This window comes from Echeneis naucrates, chromosome 22 (assembly GCF_900963305.1).
Source record: "Echeneis naucrates chromosome 22, fEcheNa1.1, whole genome shotgun sequence".
NCBI lineage: Eukaryota > Metazoa > Chordata > Actinopteri > Carangiformes > Echeneidae > Echeneis > Echeneis naucrates.
Genome location: NC_042532.1, coordinates 16134818 through 16159970, shown reverse-complemented (window position 1 = coordinate 16159970; position 25153 = coordinate 16134818). Strand labels below are relative to the sequence as shown.

At 45.0% G+C, this 25153-nt stretch overlaps 1 protein-coding gene across 1 annotated transcript; it reads left to right on the top strand.

The window, feature by feature from the left end:
• The first annotated feature begins 1918 nt into the window (after positions 1-1918).
• Positions 1919-15761, top strand: plppr3a (phospholipid phosphatase related 3a). Its single transcript, XM_029494343.1, has 10 exons — positions 1919-1949; positions 5223-5326; positions 5666-5851; positions 7438-7567; positions 8446-8641; positions 10426-10483; positions 12514-12687; positions 13560-14408; positions 14817-15247; positions 15602-15761. The coding sequence occupies exons 2-10, from the start codon at positions 5246-5248 to the stop codon at positions 15759-15761; spliced, it is 2265 nt and encodes a 754-aa protein (XP_029350203.1). The 5' UTR covers positions 1919-1949; positions 5223-5245.
• Positions 15762-25153: the final 9392 nt, after the last annotated feature.

Genomic DNA, 25153 nt, shown 5'->3' with positions numbered 1-25153 from the left:
ATGTAAGAATCCCCCCGACGCCCCCCCCCCCAATCAATTACCATTCAATGGGGACTAAAGCTATAGGCCGCTGATAGGACTGTAACTCTGAATTAAAGGAATACAACTGGAGTGACTTCTGTGTCTGTGGAACTGTATGCTGGGAGGAGGAAGTAGTCCACCTCACAGTCCCCCCCCCCCCCCCCCAATTTTTATGGTGCTTTGTCTCTAGGTAAATAGGAGCCAGGCACTGTGAGTGATGAGTTTATTAGCTCCTGCCAGCTGTGACCAACCCTAGGGTATTTATTGTGTGTGGGTGTGGGATGTTGCTGGGGTGGGTGGGGGCTATGGGTGGTGGGGGGGGAAGTACCCCATGAGAACCAGAGAAATTCCCTGGCAACGAGAACCAGGATCAGCAGTAAACGGGGCGCCCCCATTCATCCAGCACTGAGCAACAACACCGAGCCAAAATGACAGAGACAGAGAAAGGGGGGGGGGGGGGGGGGTTCCTGTCTGCAAATATCTGAATGAGAGTAAAAACAAGCGGGGTCTATAGTCAGCAGGCCACTTCCTGCTCTGCACCTTTCACAAACTGGGTGAAGGTGTCCCTGAATGCGTCGGGCTGCTCTCTGGGTCCAGACACATGCCCGAGCACCTGCAGCCGAGTCTCTGACGGCAACTGCCGCAGTGTCATTCAGGATGAGTCGGTGTGTGGAGGGTTTTTCCTTTGCTTTTTTTTTTTAAATTCATTATTTTTATTTCTTTTTTTATTTTATTATTATTTAAATCATGCGCGTCCCGGAGCTCTGCACCGGAGGGATCCAAAAAGCCCTACAGTGGCCAGACTCCACTGCCACACCCTTCAGAGTAAACAAAGGCTGAGGCATCAGAGCCAGCATCCCCGGAAACATGGAAGTTGGTGGTGTGTGTGTGTGTGTGTGTGTGTGTGTACAGTGGGGGGGGTCAAACAGACCAATCCGATGGTATTTCCAGGAGCATGATGCGCGTCTGACGGCGAGCTTTAATATTATAATTCCACTGAATTTGGCTCTGGCTCTGAAATGTGAGCTCCTCGCCGAAACTGTCCCCCCCCCCCCCTCCCAGCTTTTACTCACACATGCGCAGGGAGCGCGTTCTCCACAGACACGCGCACACGCACATCCCACCCCGAAAAAAATCCACCCTTTTGTCTGGGTGGTAGCCCAGAAGCAGGAATTCAGCAGGGAAAGGGAAAGGGAAGGCAGAAGTGTGCAGCAGACTGTCTCCTCCCCCACCGTAAACACACACACACACACACACACACACACACCACCCCCAGTGTCTTTGTGTGTATGTGTGTGCGCGCGCCGTGAACCATATGACGGATGGCTTGCATAGCAAAATAAGATATTTTTTTATTTCAATTTTCCTTTTGCACTTCACCTTCTTCATCCCGTTATTAAAATTAAAAAAGGGAAAACTATCTCAGGGGCTCCAAAAAGAGGAGGAACCGGCTGGACAGCACGTGAATCTCTCACTTAACCAAAGCCAGGAAATCGGAAGGAAGGAGGAAGGAGAGCAGCGCGTAACCAGCAAGTGCAGCAAATTGGACCTGCCACCATCAGCAGACGCCCCCCCCCCCCCCTCTCTCTCTCTCTCACCATCCCTGCTCCTCCTCCTCTGTAGGTCTCCCCACTTACTCCCATCCAGCCTCTTTCTCCCAGTCTCCCTCAGTGATCCTAGAATAACCCCCCCCCCCCTCACAACCAGCACCCTCCCTGCACCGGAGTGCTCCTTCAGTCAGAGTGCTGCCTTTTTGTCGGATATTTGGAGAGAGTCGGGGCGGGGGGGGGGGGGGGGACTCGGTCGGACTTTGGAGATGGATTAAAGGGGGAACGGTGCGCCTGCAAAACTGGAGCAACACGCGCGACCACGCCGGGGGGGAAGGGGGAGACGGGACTCGGTGAATTCACGGAGCCCCCGGGACAGAGGTGAGTACTCCGGCTAGTCCGGCCGTAACGCTCCCCCCCCCACCCCCCCCCCCTCCAATCACCATCTATCCCTCCCTGCATGCAACTGTTCCTCCTGGCGCTGTAACTGAGAGGCGAGCCAGGTTAAAAAAAAAAAAAAACAGCACATGGTTTTCACGTTTCTGTGGCTGGTGAGCTGCTGATGGAGTCACAGCTGAGTTATCAATACTCATCACACACACACACAAAAAAACCTGAGAGAACTGAAATTACAACAGATGAAGTACCTGAACTGTTTTCAGCAGTAGCTGTGAGGGCAGCTGAGTTAATTTAGCCTTCACCCTCCTCCATATTAACTCAAACATATGGCCCTTTATGTGTCTCTGGCTGCTGAGGGCCCTGCAGTGGGGATTTTTTTTTTTTTTTTTTGGGGGGGGGTGTTTATTCATCTGGCTAGTCACAGTAACTTTCTAGGTGGACGGACGGTTGAGTTGTCTGTTTGAATGGAAAATGGTCGGACTGCTTCGGAAGATTTCATGTTCACCTCGTGACTTTATTTTCAACTTGCAAACCGGGTGAACAAGAGCAGCATCTTCTGATTTCATTGCTTTAGCCAGAAGCCTGATGGGAGGTCGGTCATAATGCTGTGTCTGTACAGTAATATAGCACACTGTGGTGCCTAAAAACAGCTTCTTTTTCTGATTATACAGAACCAACAAAAGCACTTTCTCCGATGAAATGCACAAACACTTCTACTCTGGTCCATTAGTATGCTGTCTTTTTATTCAACACAACACAGTCTTAACATCAATAATATAATGGTACCATCATACACTGTATTTGCTGTTTATTAAAAAGATTTACCTTTTATTATCATGAAAGGATAACAGGCAAAATAAACCCGTAAGGTAAAAAAAAAAACTGAACTGAAACTGAAGATTATTCTGTTCCTTTTTAAAATGTGAATTATTCAAAATGTAAATCAATAGCCTAAAACCCAAATCAGTTTTTTTTAAATGCACCACAGTCTAAATTTAAGGAAGTAAAACAATGTAATATTTGGCATTTTTGCTTGAGTAACGACACACTTATAGAAATTGTTGATTAATTGTCTGATCTGATTGTTTTAGCTCTATGTTAAATATGCTGTGTCTGCCAAAGTGCGCCCGTCTCTTCCATCCTCACCTCCACCCCTGCATTGTTGGTCAGGGTTAGGGAGTCTTGTATCTTCCTCCGTCTGACAGACTGACAGATTGTTTCTGTCCACCGCAGGCTATACAACCCACATCATTCACACACATTCACACTCGCTGGTGCGATGTACACACAAACTTCTTGGGCTATGTGCACATCCAAGGACTTCCTGGATGTTTGCGAGCAGCAAGCAGACAGCAGCTCAGACTACAAACATTTTGCAGACACACACACATGCTGCGTGCCCCAGAGGACATATGCTGGTGTGGTAGATAAACACAAACGGCCTTTCTTCCTTAAAGAGGCTCAGTGCACTGGTGTGTGTGTGTGTGTGTGTGTGTGAGAGAGATGTGAGTTGGGGTGAGGTTTAAATGCCGACATGAATAGGTCAGTGAAACCGAGGATACAGCATCTTCCTAAGCTGCTTCCAGTCACACTGTAATCAACCCCCCCTCCCCTCCCCAATACCCCCAATGTTTTCGACCCCCGCCCCCCATTTTCTCTGTATCCATCCACACACACACACACCATACACACTCTGCTTTGGTTTTTCTCTAATTCCTCTTTGTTTCGTCTGATCTGTGCTCCTCCACTGCTCCTCTTCTTCTCTCTCCCCTCCTCGCGCCTCCATTTCTAGCGGTCATGGAAATTAGACTGTGGAAGTCTTTGATACCCGTGTCTTACACCGCCTCGGGGTCAGGCCCCCTTATCTCGCAGAGGGAAGAGGCACATAGGCCGAAAGGAGGCGGATGGAGATGAAAAATGGGGGTAGATAGGTGCAAAGCAAGAGGGGAAGCTGGAGAAAGAAGGACCAAGCGAAGACAAGGAATTGTAGACGGATGCTCTGCGGGAAGAAAAAAAAAATGGCGAAGAGGGAAAGAAGTGTCAAGAATGAAGCAGTGAGAGAGAGAGAAAGCAAAACTACAGAAAACTTGAGCAATTAGCTGTGAAACTGACAAAAAAAACAGAGAGAGAACAGGAAGCTGGCAGAGGCAGTGAGGGGGAAGGAAGGCTGACAGCTCTCAGCCAATGAGCCTTTTGACCGACAGCATTTCTGGATGGAAGCTTCAGATGAGGTGATCTCTTGCTCATATTCAAACTGCTTTAAAGTGGCCGTTTATGTGCTGAAAAGGTAGGAAATGTTGTGTACACAATCACAACTCACCACTACCAGTTTATCCAAGTAGTAAAATTTTAGCTGGGTCAGCGGGGCAGACAGAAGGTGAAGCAGGTTTCATGTCTCGGAGTCTCTTCCATTTATATGGCTGAGTTTGTTGGCTTAGCTAAAGTTGACACCTAAAGTCGGAAAAGCAGATAATTGTAGGTGGAAAGGAGAAGCGACGGCTGTAAGTCAGAAGGTGCGGCTAAAATTAAGGCAGGCTGGTGGAAAGATAATGGAAGGTGATAGGGATGAGCAAAACAGGCCATGGAGGGACATGGGGGGGGCAGAGATGGGTGAGCTGTGAATATTTAACTGTGTTTATTTTTCCATCTGGGCCCTTGGTTCCCGCTCCCCTCTGAGGCCCCTGATTGCCTCCAGGTTACTGCTGGTAGGAAACGTGTGTGGGAGGGAAGAATTTCAACCGCTATGGAAGTTAAACATTTCCCTTTTTTGAAATAGAAAGAAATCTTTTTTGTTTTCTCACCGTGACCTTCGGTAATCATCGCTGTTCAACATTGCATTATAATCAGCTCGTGTGCATTTCTGAGTGCGTGTGAGGAACACTGAGTGCAGCTTATTAAATGTTCATGTGCAGAATTATAGGCCTAATCATCAAAGGTGTCTGGGTGCAGAGTTTTGCAAAAACTAATAATCCACCTCATTACCGAGCGACACTACAGCAAAAGTGCTCATAATGCATTTCAATGTGTTTATTACGGCGAGGTCTCATTATTCAAACTAATTGTTTTTAAAAAACCTTTCAGCCCTAACGCACCTTTAAAAACTTTTCCAACCCGTTGCTTTCAGAGAAGTTCCAACCTGGCACATCTTTGTGATCCTTACAGGAAACAATGACACAATGAAAATCCACAAAAGTTCTCTCTCCTTCTGAAACTCCTCCCTCTCTCACATCTATTTGCATTGTGTCGTCCCAACAGGCTGTGACTGGTCCCACCCCAAGATGGCGTCGCCCAAAAACAAAGCCAAGAAGAAGCCTCCGAAAGATAGCATGACGCTTTTGCCATGCTTTTACTTCGTGGAGGTACGTGAACATCGGCCGTATTGACATATCACCGTTTTTATATGCAATGACTCACTATATTTACTGAATCGGTGGGTGAATGACTCGTTTTTATGGACTCATAACCATCGGGAGCTCTGTTGATTGCATCTGGATGCATCGACCTCTTGACCTCTGAAGGCAGAGTTTGCTATTTTTCCCTTGCAAATATTACGGCGTCATCACTTTCTTTACTGCCTGTGCACGGGCCTGTTTGAGGGTGTGTGTGGAAGGGGTTGAGGTAACATTGGCTGAATCATCCCCATCCGAGCAAATATTAAATGCTAGTCATTCTTTGTCCTTGTGTGTGTGTGGCTACAGCTTCCCATTGTCCTATCCTCCTTGGTGTCCCTGTACTTCCTGGAGCTGACAGATGTGCTGTCCCCGGCGATGGTGGGCTTCCGTTGTCACGACCGCGACCTCTCCATGCCCTACGTGGAGACGGGCGATGAGCTCATCCCGCTCTTGATGCTTCTGAGTTTGGCCTTCGCCGGCCCTGCAGCGTCTGTAAGTCCATCTCACACACACACACACACACACACACACACACATGCACACACTCATGAGGGTCCTCTGCAATATGAAGAGAAGGTTATTGGATTTCTTTCGTATGGCTATTTTGTGCTAGTTGCAATTTGAGTCTTTTTTTTTTGTGTGTGTCTGTGTGTGAAAATGAAATTGAGTGAATTTCCAGATAACTGTGTTGGATATATGCTAAATTATATGCATGAAACAATAATTCCAGTGTGTAGAAATGTGGAAATATTCACGCCTGTGACTATGACTGTGCACAAAACTTTAAATCATTGCTGAAAAAGGCTCATTCTTCAAGAAATGCCACGATCTTAAGAAGGCAAAGCCGACGATAAGAGATGTATACAAAAAGCACGAGAATCTGCTTTCAACCTACATCATCATTTGTGCTACTATCTTACTAAAGATCTTCTGATTGTGCTGTCAAATGTTTAGCAACATACATCATTTGGGCCAAAAGAAGCACACATCCCTAAAGAAATTTGAAATGAATGCCTTTTTCATCGGGCAGTCAGAATTGATGCATCAACCATGATTGGTGAAAAGGATTAAATTAACGAGTTAATATAATTATTATTTGTATTTATTTGAAACATTTTTTGGGCATTAATTACGAGCTGCTATATATATATATATCCCCCTCCTGTCGTTTTGGGATTCACACATCCAGATTGATTATACCTAATAAATTTTCGGAATATCAGCATTCACATTTGCTCCGGATTGCTAAGAAAAACGGCTCACTAGGTTTTTGTTCAGTAGCTCGTTGATGATATTTGGTTCTGGGTGGCTCAAAAGCATCTGGATTATCAGACTATTTTTTTTTTCCCCTCCTTGAAACAAAAGCCATGAGATGATCAGAGCAGAATTTTCAGCCTGTATCAGTAAGAACGATGAGCTAGACAAACCCAAAGAGCTTGTGTGTAATATTTCCCTGTGGATTTTTCACTGAGCGGCAGAGTTTTTTACTGATCCATCATTCATGTAAAAATGTTCAATAGGTTTACCAGAGCAGAGCCTTACCACACGGGGGGGGGGGTCTTTGGGGGTGGTGGAGGTTGTGAGTGCTGCGCACATACATCACATGCAAACACTTGTACAGACAATTACACACACAAATGTGTAAATGCACATCGTCTCACAAACACTCTCAAAGAAAATTCAATCTCCCCTCAAATGTAGAATCAATGAAAACACTGATAAATTCCCACTTGACATTCCAATACACACTGCCCCCCCCCGAGTGAATACACACGCAGCCACTAATCCATCAGCAGCATGGAAACAAGCACTTCTCTCCAGCACTCATCTATCACTTTGATTGGAAGTGATCACTATTTGATAGCACCTTGCCTCCACTCCTTCAGCGCACCTCTCCCCCCGTAGATCACAACCACAGACACCGACAGATACCTGACGTCGCACTTTTACCTTTTTTGCATCCTTGTTCTTTATTTATTTATTTATTTCAAATGTTTATTTCCTCCTACGGTCCTTTGCAACAACCTTGGAGTTCTCTCTTCCTTACTTTTAAGCTTCTCCTGGCTCTCTGTCTATAGATAATGATGGGGGAGGGACTGATGTACTGTATGCAGTCCAAGCTGAAGGCTTGTCCCAAGTCGGAGAGCAGCATCAATGCTGGAGGCTGCAGCTTCAACTCCTTCCTACGCAGAACCGTGCGCTTCGTTGGTGCGTCCAACTTCCACCTTCTTTATCATTATTATCATTTTTTTTTTTTTTATTCAGAGGAGGTGGGGGTGGTTAAGGTCATGTTTTCATTCACACATCTAACAGCTGGTGAATGGGGTGAGGGTTTGTTCAGGAAAACCTTGACAGACTCAGAATGCTTTCTGGTGGACGGAGAAAGTTTGGGTGTAGTTTTGAAAGGGTCTCATTAATCACACGGTTCATCGTGTAGGACTAATGTGTGACACTATCCAAAGGAAACGCCCCACTATTGTGATTCCTGACATAGTGTCTTTAAGTTATGGACAACATTATTGTAATTTGTTTGCCTAGTCCTGAAATATTTCTCCTTCAAAGGAATAAAAACGTGTTATGCTTCATGTCTACTTTTCACTGGCCAAACAACTAAAATGAATAATGCATATGAACGTATACTTTTGCCTTAGCTCAGGAAGGTAAGGCCTAATTTGGTAACAAGGAATGAAATCAAAATAGTTTTACAATTGGGAATTACTTTTGGCTTAGACAATTTGTTTCACTGATCAGCTTTACTGTTAACTTGAATCCATCCATTCTTCGGAGCAGGCAAACGAGCAGAATATATGAATTAAACAAAGGGTGATGTAAAAAAGCAAAAGCTGTCATATAATTCTTTCCAGGAAATATCTTCAGGCAGACTTTGCGCTTTGAAGTGAAAAGAGTAATTAATTCACCTTGCCAAATTTCACTTTCTGCACAAAAGCTTCATAATGTCACCAACCAAAAGGCCTGTAGCTTCAGGTTGTCAGCCAGCTGCCAGTGTTCAGAAATGAAGAGCTCAACGTGAGAAAGCCACCAGGGGCTTTTAGTGTTTCTATCTCTTACCCCTCTCTCTCCCTCAGGTGTTCATGTGTTCGGTCTCCTGGCAACAGCCCTGGTGACAGATGTCATCCAGTTAGCTACCGGTTACCACGCCCCCTTCTTCCTCACCGTCTGCCAGCCCAATTACACGGCCCCCGGAGTATCATGTGACAACAGTGCCTACATCATGCAAGACATCTGCATGGGGAAAGACCAGTATGCCATCATGTCAGCTCGGTAAGACGTGGACTTTTGTTTAGAGCTGAGAGAGAGTACGCACGGACACACAGGACATCAGCATCCTCATACACAAAACAATGGAACAAGTTTATTCGCCTATTTACACGGGATCTTCACTGTATGCTTCTCAGCTGTCTACGCCATTATTACTAATAGTGTCTAAAAGGAGTGCAGCGCTATTTTGGAGTTTCACAAGCTTTTTTTGTACTACCGCATGTCTGCAGTTGATGCGCTGCCCATGCAAATGTGTGCTTCAGCAGACGTTGCTCCGAAACAGTGTCGCAGTTATTGAAGCTGCAAAATGCTGCACATCACTATCTTGCAGGAGTAAGTGCAAACTATCAGGCGAGAAGTCATCAAGACTTATTTGCATGTGAAGAGGATTACAGGAGATTTGAACGGCTGACATGGGAAACTGTTGCCGTGACAGTGTTTTGTTTTTTTTTTTTTGAATAATGAAATATTTGCATAGAAATAGCATTTGTATAACATGGCAAACAAAGACGGAGGAGTTCTTATGGAAGCAAACGGCAATGCCTCATTTGTGAAAGTTTTCCTTGTTATGGTCGTTTAGCCACACTGGTCAGACAAACAAACTCCAGTAAATGGGTGTTAGACTGGTATAACGGCATGAAGTAAAATATATTTTTCTACCTCTGTATATCAGTAAGATACATTATAACGCATAATACACGTATTCAACTTCTGGTTTATGGTCATTCCCTGTTGAATATAAGGCTATGGTCTTATGAGGTCATTATAAGATGAACAAAAATTGAAATGGTATGAGATTTGTTAATTTACGAGATACTGAATTATTTCAGAGGCAGTTGTTTAAAAAAGAAAAAAGAAAACAAGCCAAATATCTGTCATATAATGTTTTTCCACTTATGAACCTCCAGAATCCGTGAAGGTGTTCATTGTGGTTTTCAATAAAGAGAGGGTTTGGTTGTGTGTTTAAAATACTTTAATGCTGGAATAGGAGGTGGAAAAGGCAGAGCTGGCATTAGATGGGGACCCTGGGGCCGAATCAGACCAATTGTGGATCTGTGGTCTCATTTTTGTCAGTCAAGGGATCCTTCATGTGGAAAGCGGGAAGCCTTGCTAGAGGTGATTTATTAACATGCTGACCTCTGCTGAAGAACAGACAAATGGGTTGTTTTCCACTCAAGGAGACAGAAGGCATGAAATGTGATCCTGAACCTGCAGTGTTAGTTATAGAGTATTATGTCAACAGCTACACACGCTATTGTTGGCCCAAGCAGCAGTGCCAAAGTTTTATATCGGCTCCTTAAAAGCCTCAAACGACAGTCGAGACCCTTTAGAAAGAAGTATTAAGGTACTCACTCCGCTGAAAGCTCAGTGAAACAAGCATCAACGCACATTCTGTTAGGCTTAGTGTGCGTCTGCAATGCACGCACAATAAGAGCACAGAGGCAAATTAAATTACATTTTCTTTTTCAACTAAATTAGCAGCGTTGACCTCAAACTACTCATTTAGTCTCCACTTATGTTCCCACTTGTGCCCCATGGTCATCTGTTTGTGCTTATTTAATGCTGACATCCAAGGACACACAGTCAGTTTGACAAACACACTGTCGAGTGTACACGCACACACACACGCACACTGGTTTTAATGTCAAACACAATTCTGACACTGCAAACAAGAGCCACTACAACAGCTTCATGCCAGTTTATCCCAAATTCAAACAGCTTGTCACAGCTCTTCTTCTTCTGACCTTTTTTCTGTCGTACCTAACTGTCCCTCTTTCTCCCCTCAGGAAAACCTTTCCATCCCAGCATGCAACACTCTCTGGCTTCGCTGCTGTCTATATCTCCGTAAGCACTTCCTGGGTCTTACCTGCTTCCTCTTCTTGTGTAACTTTTGTGTATATTTGCATGCTGACAATGTGTTGGCGTCTGCTATTTGCGGTGTATTTATAGTAACTGGTATAATTTTAGCCATTCGCTGCTGTTTTTCTGTTTCTTGAATTTTTGTTTCTCTCCCGAGGTTCTGTACAATTTAATTTCCTTTCTGCATTTGTGTTAAATATTCAGATGCTTTGGTCCATATTGTCAAGTAATGTTTCTGTTGGCAACACAAAATTAGGAAATCAGAGGAAATCGACATCACAGTCATACATAAATCACAATTTCGTTTCCTTGTTTATAGACAGAAATTTTCAGACTGTCGACTGTCCTCAAGCCAAAGACTCATCTGAATCTCACGTTAAAAAGTGTGACGACGGTCTGATTTCATTGTTTCATCTCAGGGGTTGCTTTTTTTGCAATTCTACAGTCCAGTGCTGAGAGCAGCAGTATGTGAACTGTATGGCCAAGTAGCACTGTCACCAGGAAGTAACACCAGTCCCCACACACACACACACACACACACACACACACCCGTTCCTCCTCTGCTGCCAGCAACACCACCAATGGCTGCAGTGAGCTGCTGGCCATATCACTGCAGCTTCACCGAGCCCAGCGTGAGCTCATTAAAACTCACCAGGCAGATTTCTGATCAGAGAGAGAAAAGGCAGGAGGAGATCAGGAAAGCAGCTGTTTGGGTTGCCACAATTACAAAATGTTGTGTGATCAAGCGTGGTGATGTCAGATTGTTTTGTTTTTTTACCCTATTAGTGTTGTTGTTTACCACCCTCCACAACCGAGACATTTATTTACTGTATTCGGTTTCAAAACCCTTTTGTTAAAAAAATGACAGCGAGGTTGAGGGGCTTACACTCGTTCCCTTTTCATCATCCAAGGTTTCTCCTTCTTCATTTTCCTGCAATTTGCTGAAACTAAGCTGATAAAGCAGATCACTTCACAAAGCAGACAATTCGCTCAAGAGGTATTAGTAAAAATGTGAATTGCATTAAAATAACAGAAATGTCACCTTGCCGACAGATTTTTTTTTCCCTATCCCTCTTGCTGTAAGGATTGTTATGCACAGAACGAGATGGACAAGCTTTTTCAGATGATTTTTTTTTTCCTTTTTTCTTTTTTTTTTTTTTTTTGCAAATGCAGCTTTTCTGTCACTCAGCTGTCCCCCATATTTATATAATCGAAACATAGTGCATGCAGGGAATGTGACTGCAGCTGTATTCGCTCCCTGTCTGGCTCTCCCGCTCCTTCCTCCATTCTGCGTTACTGTCAAAGCATATATATCTTAACGTCCTAGTTAATCTGATGCGGTTAACACGTGTTTATGCTTCATATAGTCAAAGAGGGTGTAATTCTAAAATTTTCAGTTTTATGGAAGAATACATCAAATCTATCATCTGATATGTCATTTAACCAATTCTAGGTCCTTGAGAGGTGACTTCTTATTTCATATTGTTGACGTGAAGCTAAAGCCAGCAGCCAGTTAGCTTAGCATAAAGACTGAAAGCAAAGAGAAACAACTGGCCTAGCTTTGCCCAAATGTAATAAAATCCACCTACCAGTATCTACAAAACTCACTTAATCGCATTCCTATATCTTGGCCAAGCACAGTGACCTAGATGCTTTATTTAATCAAAGAGCTTTTCAGCAATTCCACATAAAAACCCCCAAAGAATCATTCCACGGGCCCTGTAGAAGAGAAATAAGGTGAAATTTACTGTTACATTTTGCTTTTTAAGATCATAAACTGTTTCCTGGCCAGATTTGCTGCCATTTTAATATTCCTGAAAATGTCAACCAATATCATTTCATGACAAAATTTTAAAATGCACAAAAAGACAGTGGCCATTTTTTTTTCCAAGTTCTCCCTGTAAACCCTAATTGTCCTTGTGCAGTTTTATGTCATATATCTTATAAATCTCCAACCCAGCTGCCGTATGACCAAACTGCCTTTTGGTCACTTATGTGTTCGCCTGTCTTCACAGATGTATTTCAACGCCTGCATCAGCAGCACGACCAAACTGCTGAAGCCGCTCCTGGTGTTTGCTTTCTGTATGGCAGCGGGCCTCGCCGGGCTGACACAGATTACTCAGCACCGCAGTCACCCGATAGACGTCTACGTTGGATACATCATCGGTGCCGGCATCGGAGTCTACCTGGTCAGTGAGACAGCAGTGTTTGTAACGTGGGAAGGAAAAAAAAAAGTATTGGACTTGACAAGTAAAATGTATTCAAGGGCTTTATGGCTGTGTGACCTCCTTTAAGACACTGGAACATGAAAAATCCTGGATATTTCAGGGTTTAGTTTGGTAAACGAGTGTTAGCATATGTATCTAAGGATTTGTTTTGTCCTGAGGGAGCTCTTCGCAGTCATCAGTGACAGAGTACACAAAAACAGGTTTTCTTTTGCTAAATTAGTTGCTTTGGTTCTGTTTACTGGGGACTGAATCGTCCTATTATATCATTCTAACACTATCACAGCTAACAATTGATGCTTCTTTTTTTTTTTTTTTCCTCCATCACGTCTCATACATACTTTTCTCTCCCAACAGTTTTTTTGGGCAGGCTATATATAGCCTTTCTATTAAGAGGGAAGAGGAAGAGAATGAATAATCCGATAAGAATTCTCTGGAACAATTTCACACTCCGTTTTAAGAAAAACTTGTCGTTGCCATTTTCCACGCTTGATTCCTCCTCCCACTTTTCCTCTCTCATCTTTCCCCTTTAAAGAGGAGTATTTCTTCCCATCATTAAAGGATGAATTCTGAGTGGTGGTGGTGCACGTGTGTGTGTGTGTGTGTGTGTGTGTGTGGGGTAAATTCATGCTGACCTCAGACTAAACAGAAGGAAATAGGCGAGATGCCTATTCTGGCATTTGCTCCCCATTGATACGACGAATATACATTTTGTTCCTCCCAAAGATTAAAGAAAATACATTTTCACGCTTCAGTCTTTATTCAACATGCTGGGTATTTCTGTCTTCTCGTTCACTTCTCCTCCCACCGCCTGTATCCTTTCTGTCCTCTGTCAGGCTGTGTATGCAGTGGGAACCTTCAAAGCATCGGAGGAAGACGCCCCCTCCCTACACAGACTTGGCCCGGCTCAGCAGAAAGACAGCCTGAGGGTACTGAGCCAGCGAAGTCATGACTCCCTGTACAGGAAGACTCCCAGGGTGTCAGAGAGCAGAGAGGAGCTGGGGGCGGGGATGGGATCTGGGGCCCGTAGTAAGGTGAGGAGGGAAAAGGCGTCCCTGGTCTCACTCAAACGAGCGAGTGCTGATGTGGAGCTCCTGGCAACCCGGGGTCCTATGGGCAAGGAAACCATGGTAACCTTCAGCAACACATTGCCCCGTGTTGCAAATGGCAACAGCCCCATCTCCCCTTCAGAGGAGCCAGTAACCACGCAGCGCCACATGACCTTCCACGTGCCCTTTGACCCCCAGAGGTCTCGGCAGCTGGTGTCGGAGTGGAAGCAGCGCTCATTGGAGCTCCGTAGCCAGAGCTCCCGAGATGAGGAGGAGGGAACTGAGGCCAGAGACGGAGGAGATGATGGAGGAGGAGCAGCAGCAGCAGCCGCAGCCGCAGGAGAAGGAGACCAGGGGATGCCTTCCTCCCTTTATCCCACCGTCCAAGCCAACAAGGGCACCGCTACCCCAACTGGAGCCAGAATGGTAGTGGCCCCCCCGCTAGTTCACATCCCCGAAGAGGCCTCTCGGCCACCGCCCGTTTCCCCGAAAAGCGCTAAAACCCGCGCCAAATGGCTGTCACTCACAGAAGGAGGAGGGTTGAAAGAGCCGGGAACGGGGCCCATCGCTGTGTCAACTCCCCGCGTGCCAAACACGCAGCCCAACCAGCCGCCGGGCCAGCAAAGAGTCACTCAGGTGAGGCAGACACTAGAAAATGAATACCTGCAAATAATTCTGACAGCGTTGTTTTAATCAGTCATATTTCGTACTTTAATTTTGATCGGCAAGCAGCCAGTTCTGAAAGGTAACTGCTGTCGGACTCTGTGTCTGACACGCCTGATATATTTTGTTAGTAAAGTCAAAGCAAAACAGCATTGACAGAAGCCATTTCACTGATTAATTTCCCCCTGACAAGGAATCAAACACTAATTATACTTTGCAGTTAAACCTTATTGAAATGTCCTTGAGGGTTTATTAAATGTTACCATTTCACTTTACAGCGCTAACTGTAATAAAAATCCATGTACACGGAGGTTATGTCATAAAAAATGGGCTGATTTCAATTGCAGCTGCTGACAGATGAGTTCTTTTCCTGTCCTTCAGGTGATAGCTATGTCGAAGCAGCAGGGTCACGGGCCCATCAGCTCCTCCACTAAGACCTCAGAGGGCGGCTCATCCTCTGGTGGGGGGTCCAACTGCTCTGAGTCCCCCTACTACCGGATCCCGTCTGATCGAGACAGCTGCACTGGGAGCAACCCAGGAAGCATTGCTGGAAGCGGGAGCATCGTCACCATCGATGCTCACGCCCCTCACCATCCCGTGGTGCGCGTGTCGGCCAGTAACGGTAAGCCGTGGGAGTGGAGGAACACCATCAGCGGTAACTTGATGACTGCTGAGGCAGCGGGGGACAAACACCGCGCGGCACTGCAGCGGCAGGACAATGTCAGCCACTACCGGGATTACCGGACACTCCCGGTGAAGTCAGACTTGCTCTGCTCCTCTTCGGCCAGCAGCAGCATCGAGGGTGGAGCAGAGCTGCCCCCGCCACCCCTCCCCACCTCCTCCTCCCCTCTGCCTCCCCCACCTCAGCTGTCATCATCCCCTCTCCCACCGCCACCTCCTCACTCGTCTTCTTCCCCGCTGCCTCTCCCACCACACCCGAGCTCCTCTCCGATGCTGCCGCCTCCTCTCCCTCACATGCCCCCACCTCCTCATCCATCCTCTCAGATGTCCCCGCCGCCCCTCCCGTCATCCTCTCAAATGCCTCCACCTCCTCACCCGTCTTCCACCCACATGCCCCCACCTCCTCACCCATCGAGCTGTCAGATGCCCCCTCCTCCTCACCCATCTTCCTCCATGCCGCCACCTCTTCACCCGTCCTGCTCTAGCATGCTCCCCCCTCCTCCCCACCCCGATTTGCTAATGGATGGCCATAGCCAGTCGTTGTCTCGCTCCTCAACTCTGCCTCGTCGGCCCTCCGTCTCCGCTCGCAGCCACGCCGAGCAGGAGCACTATTACAAGGCCATGCAGAACGAGAGGATGTTATAGTAAAGAAGGAAGACGACAGACACCATTGTCATATAAATGATTGTACTTCAAGAGACTCAGCTAAAGGAGAGAGTGAAATGAAGAGGTGGCTGTAGCAGGTGGCTACTTTACTTTCAAAAAATGTTCAAAAACAACTTTTAGAGTCAGTGAAATCCAGAGCAGCAGCTTCAGTTTGAACGCTGGAAAAGTGTGCATGAGTGGACGACAATGGGGAGGTCTGCCAGCTCACGCACTCAGCAGGGGATTTGGTTTTACCCTGCTCACATGTAGTGCCCACAGCTTTGGCTCAACAGCCCTGACTGGAGGAGGGGGGGGGGGGGGGGGGGGGGGGAACCCAACCAAACAACAAAAAAAACCAAAACGGAGAAGCCAAGGGAAGAGGGGTCGAACTCAAGTAAGGGGAAGAATTAAAATCCACAATTCCCCTCTAGCTTCAGCAAGCATCTCCTCCATGTTCCTTTATGATGCATTCAAAGAAGGAAGGGAAGAGGCTGCAGCTGAGAGAGATATCACAGGGAATGGTGTGGGATTTGCTAAATCAAGTTTCCCTTGAGAGGTGCGGATAAGACCAAGAAAACAAAACAACTACAGGCAATACAAGCTTTCTTTAAACTGGTGCTGCTGCTCGAGCCTTCCAACCATTTTGCACAGAGAGTTAGCTCTCTGAATGCATTCTTCAAAGCACCCAAACGGTATGAATAGGGAAATGCAATAATGTCTACTTCAGCTACAGGTTTGAGAGTATTAGCTGTATCCCACAAAAGCATGAGTCTTTTCTACCCCCTTTGAATGAACACGGCAAATGGGGAAATTCATCTTTGATGCCAAGCAAATCTATAAGGATCCACCAGAAAGAGGCAGCTTCGGGAGTGATGCTTCAGGATGGAGTGTGAGGAGGAGGAGGAGGGGGGCCATAAGGAGGATCACGCACAGTTGGGCACTCCTATGCGGACGTCAGAGAGTGGATTACTGTTGTAAACATGGGACGCATTGGGAAGGAAGAGAGAAATTTTCCTCAAGTAAAGAAAGCAGCTGGGCAGCGCGCCACGACGAGCCAGGCAGCCAGTCTGTCCGTCTTTTCGGTGGTTGTGCAAACCTGCCACCAAGCTGCAAGCAGCGCTAAGGAGATTACTAAAAACTAGGCTAGCACACTCCTCCCTCTGTCATCCTCGACATTTGGCCTTTTGGCCAATCGTAATGGTGATGGAAAGCCGTCACGACCAACATGCCCACTGGCTCGAGCTAACTGGCTAACTGGCCTTTGGTCCTACCAGTGTGTTTATACACCTTATTTTGGTACCACTTGCTAATGATGTAATGTCTTTAAGAGGTTTAGATAGTTATTTATAACATTTTTTTTATTTTATTTTTTTAGGATTTTAGGTGGGTCGTTTGTGCCAGGTTGTAAAACGTTAATTGATTATCTAGCAGTTTATTTTATGGATTAGAGCTCTCTTCATCTACCTATCCATTTCCTGTATCAGCTGATTCTTTGCGCGGTCCTCAGGGATCTATCAGAGGGCAAGTGTCAAAATGAGTATTTCCCATTAGAAAGTGATACCAAGACCTATAGGTTCATCTTTTTTGTTTCATAAGGGAAGCTTTGCTTTTTTGTTTTTTTTGCAGCTTTCAAACGGCAACACAAGGTCGTCACTAGAAAATCATTTTTGCTCAGTTGCTCAACAAATGAGCAAATTCAATCTGATGAGGAGTAATGTAGTCCATCTTCGGCACAGTTGAAACTCACTTTTGGCAACTGCTGCTTCGAAAGTCAAGAATGGACTGAACCTAAATAAATAAATAAATCAAGTTTCATTTCATCAGCTGAAAATATTGGCTCCAAAATAATTACTTAATAGAAAATGAAATAACACTTTTGAAAGCTGATAACGGCTCACAACTCATGAGTTATTCATCAAATTAAAAGGCAAAGTATTTAGGGAATTGAGCCTCTTAAACGTAATAGTTTGCTGCTGTCGCTGAAAAATTGTGATCAACTTTCACTATTTTCTGACATCTTCAGTCAAAATGAGCTCTGATTAACTGTAAATTAAATTGAATGGTTTATTTTGAAGAGCTACCACAGTTAAAAAAAAAAAGCTGCTACAGACCCAAGAAACACTCTCCGCTGATAGCCACAAGGAAGTGTGTGTTCTTCCTGCTCACCCCTGCCTCTTATGTGTATCTATACTCTGTATAAAGTCGTCATTTGGTACATATCACTTCTTACATCCGGGTTTTTCAGCGAGGAGAAGTGATTTATTTCAGATTATATTCTGATGGAAGATACAGACTCACAGACTGACGCAGATGGACCACCATATCTGAAAGATACGTAAACCAGTTTTGTAGAGTTATGCCAGGAAGAGGCTGCATTAAATGGAACAAGTTGTATTTGTAGTGGAGCTCCTTTGATGGGGAGCTGGTAGATAATGTTGCTTGTCAGTTTGTGCTGCATGTGTGTATGAGTGTGTATGTTTTTGTTGTTTTTTTTTTACTTACGTGCTTCAAGTCTGCACTTTTCCTTTTGATAGACAGACATGCTGCATTTTTCAGTGCTGGTGATGATTATCGTACTACTTTCTCCCATTTTGACTGTAAAAATACTTGATATGACCTACTATTATTAATACTGTTATTATTCTGTCGTCCTTTTTATGGGCAAATTTTTCTATCTGTGGTGACGTGTAATATTATTAACCTCGTTGAATAAAAAAAAAAAAGAAAAAGATCTTAACTGAGGATTCATCTTGTGTTAAATGTGCTGCAGCAGGCTGATGTATGGGGTCATTGCTAGAGCAGCTTTACCACCACTCGGAACGGAAATCATCTTCTCCATTGATTCCCGGGCCGTACTGTACTGTAACACATACAACACCGGCTCTTTTTTCTGCGGGCTAGTGTTCGGTTTCCATAATGAATTCTGCTGGAATGTTGGTCAATCCCTACATGGCCTGCAGGGGGAAGCAGCAAACGTTGGCTGAGACCAAAATTTGTGTGGAAAGAACCGCGCTTACTTCTTCGCGCATAATGAATATTGTCTTTTGAATCCAAAAAATGGTTTCTTTTATTCAGATTTAAATAAGTTTGCGTGCATTAAGGTGGATGATTGTGCAGATACGAATAGCATGTGCATAAAATGAGTGCACGGTCCAGGTGCAGATAGGCCATCTTTCCATTCAGATATGTCATCTTTCTTGCTTCTATTGGAGTGTTTGTTTCAGCATGCATGTGGGTGTGTGAGTCCGTCCAGGGCTGCGGAGCGCTGAGCTGTGTGATGAGGCCGGAGAAGCGGTGGGGGTGCAGATGGTGTACCGAGGCCTGAGGACAGTCAGGCTGTCCATGACTCACACTCAGCAAGCCAACAACTTGCTCGCTCCCCCTTTCTCTCTCTCTCTCTCTCTCTCTCTCTCTCTCTCTCTCTCTCTCTCTCTCTCTCTCTCTCTCGCTTTCCTTGGTGGCCCAGAAATTACAGCAACAACAAGTGTGTATGTGTGTGTGAGTGAGAGAGAAAGAGACAGCAGGAAGCAACAGAAAATGTGGACTGAGCTGTTTGTTTGCAAGCATCTATTTTTGTGACTGTGTGTCCACATATATGCCTAGGTGTGTGTGTGTGTGAGACGGCGAGAGTGGCTGTCCACTGGATTTACCACCGCAGAACAGCACAAAAGCCTTTTGTCCTTACTCACGTTGTCACTATCATTCTACCTACCTAGGCTCGCGACTCAAAAAACAGGGTCTTCAGTTCCTGAGTCTCTCGTTCACTTGTCTCATGGCCGCTGCGCAGACTCGGTGTAGAAAAGAGTGATTCGTTCACGACTCATAACTATGATTCTTCGGGTCTTTCCTTCATTATTCACGTTATAGCAACAACATGACCAACGTTGTTATTACAGGTGAGGAGAGCTATCTGACGTTAATGTTAGCTCTCTAGCTACGGGATGGAGGCTTAATTTGCCTTTCCGTTGGAACGAAGTCTTCAGTGAGCAGGTAGGCTAAAGTGAACTGCCATCACAGAATGAGAATTTTTTTTTTAATGATGGGCGGAGCGCTCTGCAATTAAGTAAGAACGAAATGAATGAATGACTTGAACAAAGATTTGTTCATTTTACCTGAGTCCACTACTACCTGCTGCCATCCCTCTTTGAGAACCGTTACACATGGAGGAAGGGGTTTTTGTGGCTTCTGAGCTTAAATCCCAATTTTCCCCCAGCTCTCAGTTTCTTGAATGAGGGATTACAATTGAAATTGGCGGCGTTACTTCCATCCCAATCAATGTAGGGGATTATTTTCCTTAAAATGAAATATTCATCATCATGACGTTTACACAGGGATTGACTGCAGAGTTCATTCTTTGCCCAGGTTCATCGGTGAAATGGTTGAAGAAGCCCTGTTTAACTGCCCTCTTGAAGGTCTACACCAATTACGAAAAGCAAACCAACAGGATGGTTCGTATTCCTATGATATAATGGTTATTAGAATTTCCATCCACCGTAAATTAAATTTTAGTCTCATAGGGGCTTATGTCAGAAATCTTGTCATTTGTCGACCCACCAGACACAGACTTCTCAGTGAGTCTTTCTGAATCCCAAATCATAACCAGCCTTAATGTGCCAGTCAGCTGTCTAGTCAGCGACACAACTGGGGGCTAAGGCTGACATTTTTCTAGGAAGGTGACTTTACCAAGTCAGTAGCTTTGTTTTCAAAGCCGCTCTCTACTCAAAGGTCTAGGACTATTTTTAAAAAAAATCTAAACGTATTCATTTTGTTTTATTTGCGCGCGTGTGTGACCAGAATTGCAATGGTAGTACATTTCTGACCAACTTTCAGTTTCAGATTCAAACTGACTCTGTAGATGGTCTTAACATGTTCCATGTTTTTTTTTTTTTGTTTTGTTTTTTTTACCTAAAAGAGTCCAGAGCCATGCTACCATTTTTCAGCTTAATGCTAACATTAGCTGGTTGGTAAATGCTGTGCACATGTTAAGCAGATATAATGTTTATCGTGTTTAGTATCCCCGCCACCCGACCCCCAATAAATGGATGAAGATGGATGGATGTTTCGTATCTTAGCTTTGAATATTAGCATGCTAATATTTGCTAATTAATGCTATAAGGTAGATGATGATCATTGTGATGAGCCAATTTTCCAATTTCATGAAACTCATAAAAATGGGCTGTAGTACACAAAAAGATCGAAATGTAAACAACACTTTTTCTTTTGCGAGGATGGAAGTTTTTCATGTGACAGCTTGAAGAAACTCAGATGAGCGGATACTGTATGCAAGTCATTCAGTCTTCTCACTCTGCTTCTCCAATTATACTTGATACATCTGTTCAGCTGTCTCCTCGTGCTTTCCTCTGAGGATTTTGGAGATGGCAAAGAAGAAATCGAAATTCGAAATTCACAGACACGCTAAGAAACATAAACCCTTACACAACCCAACATACAGAGCGGCGCATCCTCTAAAACACTGTACGAGTACAAACATCTTTCTGCAGATACAGAATTGTGTTGAAGACTTTACGCCCTCTCCCATGGCTTTTGCCCTTGCGCTATTTGTGTACTTGTAAAGACACTGAGGGGGTAACAGTGCTGTGTATTTGAGCATGAGTGGGCTGATGCGGCTGTGGCCTTACATGCATGAGTAAGGCTGTACAGTGCATGCCTTCAATACCCTGCAGGCCCAGCAATGGGTAGTAACACACTGACACAGTTATCTGACCAGACTAATCAGCTCTGGAATTGTGTGTGTGCATGTGAACAGGAGAAGCTTTGTATGTGAATGCATGTTTTTGTGTATGTGTGACCTTTTCATGCACTTGCTGGGAAGCCTCGCATCTAAACTCGTGTACGTGTATGCACATATGCGTCCTGTTTCCTCATAGGTCAGTCAAACACTTCTGTCCCCCTGCTCTGTTTTACCTCTCCTCCCATACATCTCAAATTCTTAAACATCTCGGCCGCCAGAAATATCTGTCGGATGTATTAGAGTTTCCTGTGGAGGGATCACGCTCTCTCACAACCGTCTGACCCAGTTTCAGCTCTCACATCCCCGCAGTTAAGATGCTGTGGGATATTATTAAACACACACACAAACACTAACATTTACCCAAGTCTGCACTAATGCATATTACAATGTCACAATCAAATAGTATGCTTCATCAAATCTTCAAACACACACATGCTCATAGCTTCCTTAAGTAAGCTCCAAAGCGGCAAGCAATTTGGTAAGACAAAAAAAAAGATAGTCCCATCTTTAATCCACTCTAAATCAGTCGGTCTGGGAGCACCAACTTAATGAGTAAATTAGAGTGCTTCTGTTTTGGCACTATACTCATCTTTAACGTGCCTGTGATCCATCCATATCAGCTACAAGCAGAGGAGCAGAGACAAAGACTGAACGTATCCAACTGTGTCTAAATGTATTTTCTAACCTGGTTGTCATCGCGCATTTACGTATTATGTCAGGAGTAGTGGTTGATGATTACAGGTCAAAGGCCTGGATCAAAGCATGATACAGAACAATGAGCTACAGATAGGAGGAGAAGGAGAAACCAAACACAAGCAGGGAGAAGAGGAACAAAACCAGTGAAAAGGTACGGAGGAGAAGGAGGACGATAAGGGAGTGAGCAGGACTAAACTAAACAAGATGGATGTCTGGTGAAAGGAGGAATCAGGTGAATGCATGGGAGAGATTAAAGAGGAGGATGGAAATGAAAGGAATGAAATTAAGGAGAGACGAGGAAGGAATAAAAAAACACGGAGGCGAAAAACAAAAGGAGAAAACAAAGGCTAGATGTAGCAGGAACAAAAGTGAGATTAAGTACAGTTGAGGAGGGATCCACAGAAGTGATGAATTAGAGGAAGAGCGAAAAGACAACAGGAAAGTACACAGTGATTCAGAGGGGGTGCAAGAGCTGCCACTTCACAGTGACTCCCAGTTGAGCTTCTGAATGGATCGCTGGCTGCACAACGGTATTCACTGACCTGCATTACAGCAACCTATTCACACATTGTCACATCTGATGCCAATTTGATTGAGCAAAAAGAAAAAAAAAGGGGAGGGGGGAGTCTTAGTGACGGTATGTATGAGAAAGTCAGAGGGAGAAGGTAGTGTGTGTGTGTGTGTGTGTGTGTGGGCAGACTCAGCAATGGGACAGTGACAGTCGATGTCCAACTAATGATGCCGCCTCATAGCAAAAGGCTGACACATCCACACACACATATTTCCGTCGCAATTGCATGACCCTCATTATCCCCGTGTGGAGTTTTGAGGCGTGTGTTCATTTGTGTGCACATTCAGAAGTGCATGCCTCTTATTATTCACGTCTAGTTCAGTGCCACTGTGGAGGAAAGTACAAAGAGGAAAAAAAGTAAAGAAGAAAAGAAGTAAGGCGGTGGGGGGGAGAAGGGTGAGGAGGAAGGACAAGTGAAAGATGAGGGAAAACGGAGAATTAGATGAGGTGAAAAGAGATAGAGAGAAACATTAGCTTTAGATGTACTCCAACAAAACAGCTCATTACAAAACAGAGCAATGGAAGTGCAACAAAAAGAAAAAGGCAAGAACTATCTCCAGCTCCCACACACCCACATACGTAGACACACGGGCACAGCAGGGTATGACTGAGAATACAAAACAATCCACAGTAGCCCACAGAGGCACGACTGACATTACAAAGCGTACAGAGAAAGACAAAGACGAAAGCAGGTGAATCGGTGAAAAGACGAAGTGAGAAAATAAAAAGAAAGTGAAATGTCTTGGCGGTTTTCTGGCCTGGCGCACCGAGGGGCATTCCAGGATGGAGGGAAGTCTTTATACTCCAGGCCTCGAGCTGCCTTTCAGCTCCCTCCCTCAATACTTTGAGTCTCCTTCCACTCCCTCCCTCCCTTATCCATTCACTTTCTCATCACCCTCTCCCCCCCTGCTGTGGATTTGCACCCGCCTCCTCCAAATTCCACTCAGTTATTTTCATTTTGGGTAATTTTTATTCAGTCAATGTTTATTCATGACGAGGGTTCTGAGAGAGAGATAAAAAGCCAAGAGCTGAGCTGGCCCTGAGGGCTGTGAGGGCAGACACACACAGAGACACACACGTACACTCATCCACGTAAACACTGTCTGCGTGCATCAACAGGAACACACAGGAGCACGTTACCATGCATGCTAGCATAAGAGCACACATGCTAAACACCATTTTTTGTGTTTAAACGCCACCGACGTTAGCCTGGATCCCTTTCCTAAGTCTGTTTCAGGGAGAAAATCTTTCTCTCTCTCTCTCTCTCTCTTTGTGGTGTCAGTGCCAAAAACATGCCTGACCTCATCTGTCAGCAGTGTTTATCATGATATCACGACAGACACACATGCATCACACAAGGGAGGCTGTGTCTTTCTTCCAAAAAACACAAAAACACCAACCCAGTCCCACCTTCCAGTGCATAGCTGTGCTTGCATGTTGCCTACTTCTTTGTATGCACGTGTGCATGTGTTTGTGTGTGCGGTTAAAAACGGCCAGAGAGAGGGAGGAATGGTAGATGTGCACGAAGCGAGCGGGAGACAAAGAGAATATGAGGCGTTTGTTTCTCAGAGTGCGTTAAAATGCCTCCTTTTTGCCTCAGCGGCTCCTAAATCCGAGTCCCCAGACAATACACCGAAGTCTGATCCCTGTCTGAGTCTCCGTGCTGCACCCTTTTTTTCCAAATCCGGGGAAGCAGAGGACTGAGCCTGAGATTGTGTCCGGCACGGGGGCAGGCCTGCCACTTTCACCACAATGGTAGAAGTCCCCAAAAATAAAGAGCCGTAATTACACGCGCAGATCTTTTCGCTGCAGCGACGAGGCCTCGTTTATTCCCATATATGATCCCCCACGCCTCATATCGGCAGTTCAGGATGGACGACACTGAGCTGGGATATTAAGATCTTTGTAGGCCGTGCTGTCACTTTTTAGTCCACTCTCGCCCTCAGTGCTTGGATGTCTTTTGACCATGTCGGCCATCAGGTCTTTGCTGTGAAGAGTTTGTGTTAAAAATTTAAATCAGCTGTTAAAGGCTGGTGGTTGCTCACTACTTTTTCTTTGTTGCAGTTGCCAAGTCCTTGCTCACGGTGGGAACTGTTGGGTCTCTGTAATCAATATCATAGAGTTTGCGGCGAAGACCGGCTCCATTTGTAAACGGAGATAGCTTCTGTTGCCATTTGGTGGTAGATTTACAGAAACCTACTTCACTCGGAACTGTTTCCTTAAGGAATCCAACGGCCTGATTCTTCGATTAGCAGCCCGGAGTTTTGAGTCAAACACGAATACATATTTTGGTAATTTCTGTGCTTTTGTTTATTTCGCCGAAGCAGGTGAGAGACACACTCACACAGAAATATCCATAAATACACAAACACA